The 14422-nt window shown below is 45.5% G+C and overlaps 1 protein-coding gene across 1 annotated transcript in view; it reads left to right on the forward strand.

Annotated features, from left to right (window-relative positions):
- Positions 1-1713: 1713 nt before the first annotated feature.
- The window catches only part of LOC311108883 (lysophosphatidylcholine acyltransferase 1), a 123097-nt gene continuing 110388 nt past the window's right edge, over positions 1714-14422 (forward strand). Inside the window, exon 1 of the mRNA XM_084151675.1 lies at positions 1714-1928. Coding sequence (XP_084007801.1) covers positions 1809-1928 — 120 coding nt within the window. The 5' untranslated portion in view covers positions 1714-1808. The remainder of the gene's footprint in view (positions 1929-14422) is intronic.

Below are 14422 nucleotides of genomic sequence, written 5' to 3' on the forward strand. Positions count from 1 at the left end.
CCCCACAAGACATGCTACCAGAGGTCTCTTCACAGTCCCCAAGTCCAGAACAGACTATTGGGAGACACACAGTACTATATAGAGCCATGACTACATGGAACTCTATTCCACATCAGGTAACTTATGCAAGCAGTAGAATCAGATTTAAAAAACTGGTAAAAATACACCTTATGGAACAACGGGGACTGTGAAGAGACACACACAAGGGTATAGACACATGCATACGCACACATTGTGATATTGTTGTATGGTGGTATTAAACATTTTGTATTGTAGATAGGTAGTGGTGTAATAATGTCATATGATGTACTGTTTTATATTTTGTTGTATATGTAATGTAAGTGCTTTAATCTGTTTGGACCCCAGGAAGAGTAGCTGCTTCCTTGGCAGCAGCTAATGGGGATCCCTAATAAATACAAATACAAATTGAAGTGGATTTAACAAGTGACATCAATAAGGGATAATATCTTTCACCTGGATTCACCTAGTCAGTCTATGTCATGGAAAGAGCAGGTGTCTTAATGTTTTGTACATGCAGTGTATATAAAAACACATTAAAATTACATTTTTGACAGCACTGGGCCTTTAAATCAGTGCTGACGCTTAATGATTGTGCATTTGCTATGTAGGCCTACAGCATGCAAAACATACTGTATTGCTGCTACTACATTAGCAGTCTGGAGAAGAGAGAGGGTCAATGAGAAAGAAAGTCACCTGTTGCCATAGCAGCAAACCAAAAGGACAGGTTTCCCATCTCTTCTACTGTTAGAGAGAATCATTAGCCTGTTACAATGCTTCATTATTTGCATAAATTGCAGCCTGAGCAAATATTCAGCAATATTGCTAAATTCAGCTCTTAGATTATTAGATAAGTAGTATGTTCGATTCCTAAGTGAAGAAATGTACCATGTTACAGACTACATTTAGACCTGGTGTGCTGCTTTAAACACGTATTATATGGCACTGGACAGACGTTTTATGTGCAAATTACTTCATGCAAATTCTGATGAATAAATACCAAGGACTGAAACACCAATGCAATTAATCGATACAAAAATAAATAGGCAAGCATCATAATAACGAATCACACAATTCCCAACCAATATAGGGGCGGCAGGTAGCCTCGACAATGGGGACCCTGGCCGTGACCCCACTCCCTGCGAGTGTCTCAGGTGGAGTTGGGATATGCAACAACAACAAAAACATTTCCATTACACAATTGTGTGTAACTGGGCTAATATAAGCGCCACACAAATTATTATCATTATTGTTGTGTTTTATAAGCTCTGCAAACATTTAACAGTTTATGAAATTATTATAAATACAACAAAGGTTTGAGAACACGTGTGGCTCAGTTGGTAGAGCATGGCACTTGCAACGCCAGAGTTGTGGGTTCGATTCCCACGGGGGACCTGCACGAACATGTATTCACTCATTACTGTAAATCGCTCTGGATGAGAGCGTCTGCTAAACGACTAAAATGTGTATGTTTATCTTGAGTCAACTCAGACAACTAGGCGCATGCGTTCTCAAGAAGCAGCCAGGAGGGGGGACTTTTCTAGCAACGGTAGTCTGCCAGTTAGGATAGCAGTCTAGCTGGTCTGACATCAGTACTGCGTACGAGGGAAGCTATTGCCCGACTTCAAATACATGATCCTTGGCTAATCCTCCAGCCTCTGAAGATAATAACATGTGTGCCGGAATTAGCTAGACACAGACACGAAAACAACGTTGTGGAGATTTACATAAAACAAATTCGCTGCTGTCGCGTTTCCGATACAGGTTCCATCCTCTCGGGTTCGTTGAGGATGAGGTTCCCGACCATCAGACGGTGTCCTGGGGAAGGAGATGGGAAGAAGGAACTCGCTCCACCATTTAGGAACCCTTTTGTGCATGACTTGAGATTCACCCCGCTCGAAAAGGCAAAGGTAAGCGAAAATATTACAACTGGTGCAACACGTTCACCTGTTTAGTTTAAAAATCGATAGAGACAGGCTAGATTTATATAAGGGTTCGCTAGCCAGCTAACTACCGATTAAGGTATTTAGCTAGCCTAACTGACTAGCAACTAACGTTAGCTAGAAGGCTGGCTACATGTTGCTCACTTGGCTCGCATACTTTAGCTACGAAGTCTTCACAACAAGCTGGAATAATATTTCGAACCCGCGCATTACCTTACACATAAACCACGACACACAGGGTAGCTATAAGACAACAATTCGCGTCTTGGCGTGGTTAGGCGTTAAGTAACATAGCTGATAAGCCAGCCACCAATGTTAAGGATTTTTTAGCGATAATACAAGATGATACGTCGTTTGCAAAAGGGTCGCAAGAGGCACGAACATCATCACTTGTGATAACTTTGTATTCCTGCTCAATCAGCATCTGTGGAGGCTTGTCCATGCAAGCGTTATGTTCTGCACGTGCGAGTTTGCTGAACGCTGGAAAAAAAATAGTTGGCTAACAATGTACAGGAGTATGACATAGACCAGGGAATGCATGTATCCCACTTGATGAGTTAAAGAACCAGACAGTGCAGAGCACTGACTTTCACTACGCCAGCAACTCTTCCGTTGCTTCTTCTATCAAAAGATGGGGCTGACAGTGCAGTATGAAGATGGGCTAAAACTGCTTCTCCAATAGAAATCCCCGATCACACATGTAGGCGATGTCATGGCGACGTTGTATAGCTAGGCGCATGCGTAGAAACGCATGTTCGGGTCTAACGGTCGTCTCGCGCCGAACTGCGCATATGCAGGCTGTCAAATCAAAGGCGCTCCTTCGATATAAAGTTGTTTTTGACGAAAATGTGTCACTTTCACAAGATTGGAGTAATAACATGGTCTCGAATCTAGGTTGTGCCTTTCGATTTTGATTAAATTAGCAACTAAGGAATAATATTTTACTTCTCATTGACTTGTCAAACCCCGGCCTGGTCTGTTTCGCAAGCATCGTGATGTTGCGCCTCTGGGTTCAGAAACTCTGTGGGCACAGTTTACCGTGGGGTTCACTGCAACATTACATTTAACATTTTAGTCATTTAGCAGACGCTCTTATCCAGAGCGACTTACAGGAGCAATTATGGTTAAGTGCCTTGCTCAAGGGCACATCGACAGATTCTTCACCTAGTCGGCTCAGGGATTAGAACCAGCGACCTTTCGGTTACTGGCGCAACGCTCTTACCCACTAAGCTACCTGCCGCCCTCGTTTTAAGCTTTGTTTTACTATTGACAGTTATAGCTAATTTCGGAATTGAATATAGATTTGCTCTCCTTAATTATAAGTCATTTGATTTATTTGTTTCTGTCTCTGAATTCTTTAATCAAACTTTTCGCCTCCAACTCCTGATATCAGGGCATTAAAAACAACAACCTGTCTTCTGAACTAGCCTAGTGCGCTTGTGCGCCCAGCTTGCTCTTTTACCCCAGTTTTCCCTGGCTAAACTAGCTGGCTGAACTAGCTGGCTAAACTAGCTGGCTAGCTGAGATATGATAGTTTGTGTCCTCATTGACAAACTTCATAAATACTGCACCCTCAACTTCATTAGCTGGAAATAAACTTCAAAATGATGTATGGTTTTGTTGAATAGTCATGACTATCTGTGGTAAGACGACGGTGGCGAAGGATATGATTGCTACTAAACACGGATCCAAGTTCAGTTTTGATCTGGGGTTTGAACCGTTTCAGGGAACAAAACCAGAAAATAACTTAATTTTTCAAGGAACAGAAACGGAACCGGGAACGAAAGTGATCCATAGTGCCCTCAAAACTCATCACTAAGCGAAGGACCCTGGGACTAACCACCTCCCTCTGCAACTGGATCCTGGACTTCCTGACGGGCCACTCCCAGGTGGTAAGGGTAGGCAACAACACATCTGCCACACTGATTCTCAACACGGGGGCCCCTCAGGGGTGTGTGCTTAGTCCCCTCCTGTACTCCCTGTTCATCCACGACTGCGTGGCCACGCACGACTCCAACACCATCAAGTTTGCCAACGACACAAGGGTGGTAGGCCTGATCACCGACAACGATGAGACAGCGTATAGGGAGGAGGTCAGTGACATGGCAGTGTGGTGCCAGGACAACAACCTCTCCCTCAACGTCAGTAAGATAAAGGAGATGATCGTGGACTACAGTAAAAGGAGGGCCGAGCACACCCCCATCCACGTCGACAGGGCTGTTGTGGAGCAGGTCGAGAGCTTCAAGTTCCTCAGTGTCCACATCACTAAGGATCTATCATGGTTCAAACACACCAACACAGTCGTGAAGAGGGCATGACAACGCCTCTTCCCCCTCAGGAGGCCTGAATCAGCTGCACCATTGAGAGCATCTTGACTAGCTGCATTACCGCCTGGTATGGCAACTGCTTGGCATCCAACCGTAAGGTGCTACAGAGGGTAGTGCGTACCGCCCAGTACATCACTGGGGCCAAGCTTCCTGCTATCCAGGATTTCTATACCAGGCGGTGTCAGAGGAAGGCCCAAAGAATTTACTCCAGCCACCCAAGTCATAGACTGTTCTCTCTGCTACTACACGACCTGGGGTGGACCTGGGAATCTATAGTGACCTGGGGTGGTTCTACCTGAATCTATAGTGACCTGGGGTGGTTCTACCTGAATCTATAGTGACCTGGGGTGGTTCTACCTGAATCTATAGTGACATCACCTGGGGTGGTTCTACCTGAATCTATAGTGACCTGGGGTGGTTCTACCTGAACTTATAGTGACCTGGGGTGGTTCTACCTGAATCTATAGTGACCTCACCTGGACTGGTTCTACCTGAATCTATTGTGACCTCATCTGGACTGGTTCTACCTGAATCTATAGTGACCTCATCTGGACTGGTTCTAGATGAATCTATGGTGACCTCATCTGGGGTGGTTCTACCTGAATCTATAGTGACCTGGGGTGGTTCTACCTGAACTTATAGTGACCTGGGGTGGTTCTACCTGAATCTATAGTGACCTCACCTGGACTGGTTCTACCTGAATCTATAGTAACCTCACCTGGGGTGGTTCTATCTGAATCTGTAGTGACCTCATCTGGGGTGGTTCTACCTTAATCTATAGTGACCTCATCTGGGGTGGTTCTACCTTAATCTATAGTGACCTCATCTGGGGTGGTTCTACCTGAATCTATAGTGACCTGGGGTGGTTCTACCTAAATCTATAGTACCTGGGGTGGTTCTACCTGAATCTATAGTGACCTGGGGTGGTTCTACCTGAATCTATAGTGACATCACCTGGACTGGTTCTACCGGAATCTATAGGGACCTGGGGTGGTTCTACCTGAATCTATAGTGACCTGGGGTGGTTCTATCTGAATCCATAGTGACCTGGGGTGGTTCTATCTGAATCTATAGTGACCTGGGGTGGTTTACCGGAATCTATAGTGACCTGGGGTGGATCTACCTGAATTTATAGTGACCTGGGGTGGTTCTACCTGAATCTATAGTGACATCACCTGGACTGGTTATACCGGAATCTATAGGGACCTGGGGTGGTTGTACCAAAATCTATAGGGACCTGGGGTGGTTCTACCTGAATCTATAGTGACCTGGGGCGGTTCTACCTTAATCTATAGTGACATCACCTGGGGTGGTTCTACCTGAATCTATAGTGACTTGGGGTGGTTCTACCTGAATCTATAGTGACCTGGGGTGGTTCTACCTGAATCTATGGTGACCTCATCTGGGGTGTTTCTACCTGAATCTATGGTGACCTCATCTGGGGTGTTTCTACCTGAATCTATGGTGACCTCATCTGGGGTGGTTCTACCTGAATCTATAGTGACCTGGGGTGGTTCTACCTGAATCTATAGTGACATGGGGTGGTTCTACCTGAATCTATAGTGACATGGGGTGGTTCTACCTGAATCTATAGTGACATCACCTGGGGTGGTTCTACCTGAATCTATAGTGACATCACCTGGGGTGGTTCTACCTGAATCTATAGTGACCAGGGGTGGTTCTACCTGAATCTATAGTAACATGGGGTGGTTCTACCTGAATCTATAGTGACATCACCTGGACTGGTTCTACCTGAATCTATAGTGACCTCACCTGGACTGGTTCTACCTGAATCTATAGTGACCTCATCTGGACTGGTTCTACCTGAATCTATAGTGACCTGGGGTGGTTCTACCTGAATCTATAGTGACCTGGGGTGGTTCTACCTGAATCTATAGTGACCTGGGGTGGTTCTACCTGAATCTATAGTGACCTGGGTTAGTTCTACCTGGATCTATAGTGACCTGGGGCGGTTCTACCTGAATCTATAGTGACCTGGGACGGTTCTACCTGAATCTATAGTGACCTGCGGTGGTTCTACCTGAATCTATAGTGACTTGGGGCGGTTCTACCTGAATCTGTAGTGACCTGGGGAGGTTCTACCTGAATCTATAGTGACATCACCTGGGGTGGTTCTACCTGAATCTATAGTGACCTGGGGTGGTTCTACCTGAATCTATAGTGACCTGGGGTGGTTCTACCTGAATCTATCGTGACCTCACCTGGGGTGGTTCTACCTGAATCTATAGTCACCTGGGGTGGTTCTACCTGAATCTATAGTGACCTCATCTGGGGTGGTTCTACCTGAATCTATAGTGACATGACCTGGGGTGGTTCTACCTGAAGCTATAGTGACATCACCTGGACTGGTTCTACCTGAATCTATAGTGACCTGTGGTGGTTCTCCCTGAATCTATAGTGACCTCACCTGTGGTGGTTCTACCTGAATATATAGTGACCTCACCTGGGGTGGTTCTACCTGAATCTATAGTGACCTGGGGTGGTTCTACCTGAATCTATAGTGACCTCACCTGTGGTGGTTCTATCTGAATCTATAGTGACCTCACCTGTGGTGGTTCTATCTGAATCTATAGTGACCTCAGTGGTGGTTCTACCTGAATCTATAGTGACCTGGGGTGGTTCTACCTGAATCTATAGTGACCTGGGGTGGTTCTACCTGAATCTATAGTGACCTCACTTGGACTGGTTCTACCTGAATCTATAGTGACCTCACCTGGGATGGTTCTACCTGAATCTATTGTGACCTGGGGCTTTTCTACCTGAATCTATAGTGACCTGGGGTGGTTCTACCTGAATCTATAGTGACCTGGGGCGGTTCTACCTGAATCTATAGTGACATCACCTGGGGCGGTTCTACCTGAATCTATAGTGACATCACCTGGGGTGGTTCTACCTGAATCTATAGTGACCTGGGGTGGTTCTACCTGAATCTATAGTGACCTCATCTGGGGTTGTTCTACCTGAATCTATAGTGACTTGGGGTGGTTCTACCTGAATCTATAGTGACATCACCTGGACTGGTTCTACCTGAATTTATAGTGACCTGTGGTGGTTCTCCCTGAATCTATAGTGACCTCACCTGTGGTGGTTCTACCTGAATCTATAGTGACCTCACCTGGGGTGGTTCTACCTGAATCTATAGTCACCTGGGGTGGTTCTACCTGAATCTATAGTGACATCATCTGGGGTGGTTCTACCTGAATCTATAGTGACCTCATCTGGGGTGGTTCTACCTGAATCTACAGTGACATGACCTGGGGTGGTTCTACCTGAATCTATAGTGACCTGTGGTGGTTCTCCCTGAATCTATAGTGACCTCACCTGTGGTGGTTCTACCTGAATCTATAGTGACCTCACCTGGGGTGGTTCTACCTGAATCTATAGTGACCTCATCTGGGGTGGTTCTACCTGAATCTATAGTGACCTGGGATGGTTCTACCTGAATCTATAGTGACCTCACCTGGACTGGTTCTACCTGAATTTATAGTGACCTGTGGTGGTTCTCCCTGAATCTATAGTGACCTCACCTGTGGTGGTTCTACCTGAATCTATAGTGACCTCACCTGGGGTGGTTCTACCTGAATCTATAGTCACCTGGGGTGGTTCTACCTGAATCTATAGTGACATCATCTGGGGTGGTTCTACCTGAATCTATAGTGACCTCATCTGGGGTGGTTCTACCTGAATCTACAGTGACATGACCTGGGGTGGTTCTACCTGAATCTATAGTGACCTGTGGTGGTTCTCCCTGAATCTATAGTGACCTCACCTGTGGTGGTTCTACCTGAATCTATAGTGACCTCACCTGGGGTGGTTCTACCTGAATCTATAGTGACCTCATCTGGGGTGGTTCTACCTGAATCTATAGTGACCTGGGATGGTTCTACCTGAATCTATAGTGACCTCACCTGGACTGGTTCTACCTGAATTTATAGTGACCTGGGATGGTTCTACCTGAATCTATAGTGACCTCACCTGTGGTGGTTCTACCTGAATCTATAGTGACCTCACCTGGGGTGGTTCTACCTGAATCTATAGTCACCTGGGGTGGTTCTACCTGAATCTATAGTGACCTGGGGTGGTTCTACCTGAATCTATCGTGACCTCACCTGGGGTGGTTCTACCTGAATCTATAGTCACCTGGGGTGGTTCTACCTGAATCTATAGTGACCTCATCTGGGGTGGTTCTACCTGAATCTATAGTGACATGACCTGGGGTGGTTCTACCTGAAGCTATAGTGACATCACCTGGACTGGTTCTACCTGAATCTATAGTGACCTGTGGTGGTTCTCCCTGAATCTATAGTGACCTCACCTGTGGTGGTTCTACCTGAATATATAGTGACCTCACCTGGGGTGGTTCTACCTGAATCTATAGTGACCTGGGGTGGTTCTACCTGAATCTATAGTGACCTCACCTGTGGTGGTTCTATCTGAATCTATAGTGACCTCACCTGTGGTGGTTCTATCTGAATCTATAGTGACATCAGTGGTGGTTCTACCTGAATCTATAGTGACCTGGGGTGGTTCTACCTGAATCTATAGTGACCTGGGGTGGTTCTACCTGAATCTATAGTGACCTCACTTGGACTGGTTCTACCTGAATCTATAGTGACCTCACCTGGGATGGTTCTACCTGAATCTATTGTGACCTGGGGCTTTTCTACCTGAATCTATAGTGACCTGGGGTGGTTCTACCTGAATCTATAGTGACCTGGGGCGGTTCTACCTGAATCTATAGTGACACCACCTGGGGCGGTTCTACCTGAATCTATAGTGACATCACCTGGGGTGGTTCTACCTGAATCTATAGTGACCTGGGGTGGTTCTACCTGAATCTATAGTGACCTCATCTGGGGTTGTTCTACCTGAATCTATAGTGACTTGGGGTGGTTCTACCTGAATCTATAGTGACATCACCTGGACTGGTTCTACCTGAATTTATAGTGACCTGTGGTGGTTCTCCCTGAATCTATAGTGACCTCACCTGTGGTGGTTCTACCTGAATCTATAGTGACCTCACCTGGGGTGGTTCTACCTGAATCTATAGTCACCTGGGGTGGTTCTACCTGAATCTATAGTGACATCATCTGGGGTGGTTCTACCTGAATCTATAGTGACCTCATCTGGGGTGGTTCTACCTGAATCTACAGTGACATGACCTGGGGTGGTTCTACCTGAATCTATAGTGACCTGTGGTGGTTCTCCCTGAATCTATAGTGACCTCACCTGTGGTGGTTCTACCTGAATCTATAGTGACCTCACCTGGGGTGGTTCTACCTGAATCTATAGTGACCTCATCTGGGGTGGTTCTACCTGAATCTATAGTGACCTGGGATGGTTCTACCTGAATCTATAGTGACCTCACCTGGACTGGTTCTACCTGAATTTATAGTGACCTGTGGTGGTTCTCCCTGAATCTATAGTGACCTCACCTGTGGTGGTTCTACCTGAATCTATAGTGACCTCACCTGGGGTGGTTCTACCTGAATCTATAGTCACCTGGGGTGGTTCTACCTGAATCTATAGTGACATCATCTGGGGTGGTTCTACCTGAATCTATAGTGACCTCATCTGGGGTGGTTCTACCTGAATCTACAGTGACATGACCTGGGGTGGTTCTACCTGAATCTATAGTGACCTGTGGTGGTTCTCCCTGAATCTATAGTGACCTCACCTGTGGTGGTTCTACCTGAATCTATAGTGACCTCACCTGGGGTGGTTCTACCTGAATCTATAGTGACCTCATCTGGGGTGGTTCTACCTGAATCTATAGTGACCTGGGATGGTTCTACCTGAATCTATAGTGACCTCACCTGTGGTGGTTCTACCTGAATCTATAGTGACCTCACCTGGGGTGGTTCTACCTGAATCTATAGTCACCTGGGGTGGTTCTACCTGAATCTATAGTGACCTCATCTGGGGTGGTTCTACCTGAATCTATAGTGATCTCATCTGGGGTGGTTCTACCTGAATCTATAGTGACCTCACCTGTGGTGGTTCTATCTGAATCTATAGTGACCTCACCTGTGGTGGTTCTATCTGAACCTTATATCCAGATAAACCAACAAGTCAATGAGGATTTCATTTCCCTATTAGAGACCTAACGACCCTTGGGCCATTTACAGTCCCGGTAATTAAACTCCACATAACTATGCAAAATGTGGGCTTTATAATGCCTAATACTGTATCAGCCTGAAAATGTATCGAATGGAAAATAAAGCCACATGATGATGATGATGATATAGACTACCCTCTGTTGCTAGTGATTTAAATAGATTGGTCCTCAGTGATAACAGGTGGTCAGGCTCTGTTGCTAGTGATTTAAATAGATTGGTCCTCAGTGATTACAGGTGGTCAGGCTCTGTTGCTAGTGATTTAAATAGATTGGTCCTCAGTGATTACAGGTGGTCAGGCTCTGTTGCTAGTGATTTAAATAGATTGGTCTTCAGTGATAACAGGTGGTCAGGCTCTGTTGCTAGTGATTTAAATACATTGGTCCTCAGTGATTACAGGTGGTCAGGCTCTGTTGCTAGTGATTTAAATAGATTGGTCCTCAGTGATTACAGGTGGTCAGGCTCTGTTGCTAGTGATTTAAATAGATTGGTCCTCAGTGATAACAGGTGGTCAGGCTCTGTTGCTAGTGATTTAAATAGATTGGTCCTCAGTGATAACAGGTGGTCAGGCTCTGTTGCTAGTGTTTTAAATAGATTGGTCCTCAGTGATTACAGGTGGTCAGGCTTTGTTGCTAGTGATTTAAATAGATTGGTCCTCAGTGATTACAGGTGGTCAGGCTCCCCTGATATTGTGTTTTATGATTTGAAATACCTGTAGGCCTCAGCACCCAGCCTGCATCACGCTGTAGGCTGTTGTTGCTCTTCTGTTTCTTTCCCTGTCATGAAAATAACTGGCCTGCTCATTAGAAGCCTCAAATCTGGACCTTGAAGACAGTGTCAATGCTAATTTTCATTATTTCCTCAGTGAGTGATTTAGACCTGGGACACCAGGTGGGTGCAGTTAATTATCAGGTAGAACAGAAAACCAGTAGTAGTCAGTACCGCCACGGTAGGATTGGAATAACCGTGCATTAGAATCTTGTGTCTCAACTGTCTCCTGTTTAGAAGTGTTTCAAATGAAATGACTACCATAAATGGCACTCTGTTTCAACTTATGCAATGCGTGACATTTACATTTACATTTTAGTAATTTAGCAGACGCTCTTATCCAGAGCGACTTGACCATCATGAGAACAGTTTCCTGTGTGAAGCTAACCTCAGTGCTTCACTACAATGTAGGCTAGGTTTCACCGCGGTTCACTTGGTATGTAACCTTATGTAAGTCGTTACACGACTGAAAAGGTCTGTGTCACAGTTGAGAGGGGGGAAACATTGCTGTTGCTTTTACATCCTGCTAGTTGTAGGCTTATTATCTCTCCTCTTTGCAACTCTAGGCTCCATTGTCATGGTAACATGGCTGAAACCACTGACTCCCCCTCTCCATTTAGTTACACAGCATGTTTTCATTCAGTGTGGCTTGCATGTATTCTCATGCATTGATTCTCTATAGATATTTCCCAGAATGCATTACTCTGGTTCATGTATATGACACTGAATTCCATTCATAATGTAGGTTATTCTGCGCTCCATTCAGGGTCGTGGTGAAAATTATTTTTGATCTAGACCAATGAAGCTAATTTAAATGAGCTTGAGAAAATGTAGGCTAGGTGAACTGTCCTATCCTACTGCACCCTGTGTTGTGGCTTTGGCAGTCTGTTGACCAGCTCTCTGAATGGTTGTTGGGGACATTGCTAGCATGGGTCAGCACTCTGTTTGTGTCATCATGCCTAACATGACAAGGAGACATGAGAGCTGGGACCAGGCTATACCATTGTCCCATTCTAGAGCCAGCCCACAGGGATGTATTGTCCCATTCTAGAGCCAGCCCACAGGGATGTATTGTATTATGTAGTGTAAAGGATGTCACACTGCTCATACCCAGGACATCTGCCTCACAAACACGTGACCACCCTCCTGAAGTGTCTTACGCAGTCGTGCCACTGAAAAACTGGCCAATTCAGGCTGAGTGAGTGAGTTAAATAGATCCCGATCTGCTACATGAGGCCAGAGGGATGTATTGATCACCAGATGTTGTTTAAAGCAGTGTTTCCCTTTACCGTTGTAAAATATTTTATTTTGTCAGGTCGCTTTTACCAAATCTGGTTGTAGCCATGATAGTTGATCCACTGTGATGTTTCTCCTGGCTGTGTTGACGTCTGTGAATTATGTCTCTGTGTGGTTTGTATGGCAGCAGTCCCAACTACCAGTCACTCCTACACAAAAGCCTCCCAGCCTTGGTTCAGTTCAACATCTCCCACAGGAGGATCTCAAGATGTCGGGCCAATCTTGTAAAGACATTCTGTTGAATGAAAGAAATCAGCCCTTAAATACTCAGTTGATGTTCCACTCATTTTACCAATCTTACATATCGTCAGTGTGGTTATGGTCAATCTGTCATGATGTTTCACAGGCTGTGTTGACGTTTGAGTTACATCTGTCTGTGTGTTTGTCCCAAATTGCACCCTATGAGCCAACCACTATCCATTTAAAAGAATGTCTCAGCCGAAATTAGTGATGGGGAAAAAATCTATACAGTTGCGTATCAGGATATTATTTTTGACGATATATTGTATAATTTTAACAATATCTCAATATTATTTTTGCGATAGTTGGCTGTACCTGCTCCTTTACCTCCAGTATTTTTCCTTCATAACTTGTTCTCCATCTTCTTTTTAAATAGGGAGCCAATTTGTTTTCAGCACTTTTATTTCCATGACTGATCAAAACTCATTTTCTCATGGCTCTCTCTTGTCCCTCTGCAGCAGACATACACTATATTTAAAAGAAGTATGTGGACACCCCTTCAAATTAGTGGATTCGGCTATTTCAGCCACACCCGTTGCTGAAAGGTGTATAAAATCGAGCACACAGCAACAACGGCTCAGCCGCGAAGTGGTAGGCCACACATGCTCACAGAACGGGACCGCCGAGTGCTGAAGTGTGTAGCGCGTAAAAATCGTCTGTCTTCGTTGCAACACTCACTACTGAGTTCCAAACTGCCTCTGGAAGCAACGTCGGCACGAGCTGTTCGTTGGGACCATGAAATGGTTTTCTATGGCCGAGCAGCCGCACACAAGCCTAAGATCACCATGCGCAACGGCAAACGTCTGCAAGAGTGGTGTAAAGCTCGCCGCCATTGGACTCTGGAGCAGTGGAAATGCGTGCTCTGGAGTGATGAATCACGCTTCCCCATCTGGGTTTGGCGGATGCCAGGAGAACGCTACCTGCCCGAATGCATAGTGCCAACTAACGTTTTATGGAGGAGGAATAATGGTCTGGGGCTTTTTCGGGCTAGGCCCCTTAGTTCCAGTGAAGGGAAATCTTAACGCTACAGCATACAATGACATATCTGGGTTTGGCGGATGCCAGGAGAACGCTACCTGCCCGAATGCATAGTGCCAACTAACGTTTTATGGAGGAGGAATAATGGTCTGGGGCTTTTTCGGGCTAGGCCCCTTAGTTCCAGTGAAGGGAAATCTTAACGCTACAGCATACAATGACATTCTTGACGATTCTGTGCATCCAACTTTGTGGCAACAGTTTGGTGAAGGCCCTTTCCTGTTTCAGCATGACAATGCCCCTGTGCACAAAGCGAGGTCCAAACAGATATGGTGTGTCGAGATCGGTGTGGAAGAACTTGACTGGCCTGCACAGAGCCCTGACCTTAACCCCATCGAACAACTTTTGGATGAATTGGAACGCTGACTGCGAGCCAGGCCTAATCGCCCAACATCAGTGCCCGACCTCACTAATGCTCTTTTGGCTCAATGGAAGCAAGTCTCTGCAGCAATGTTCCAATATCTAGTGGAAAGCCTTCCCAGAAGAGTGGAGGCTGTTATAGCAGCAAAGAGGGGACAAACTCCATATAAATGCCCATGATTTTGGAATGAGATGTTCGAGCATGTGTCCACATACTTTTGGTCATGTAGTGTATGGTGAGCAATATGTTTGGAACATCGAATCGAAATAAAATCACAGTATCGACTCGCAATACATA

This window comes from Coregonus lavaretus (assembly GCF_964263955.1).
Source record: "Coregonus lavaretus genome assembly, chromosome: 3".
NCBI classification, from domain to species: domain Eukaryota; kingdom Metazoa; phylum Chordata; class Actinopteri; order Salmoniformes; family Salmonidae; genus Coregonus; species Coregonus lavaretus.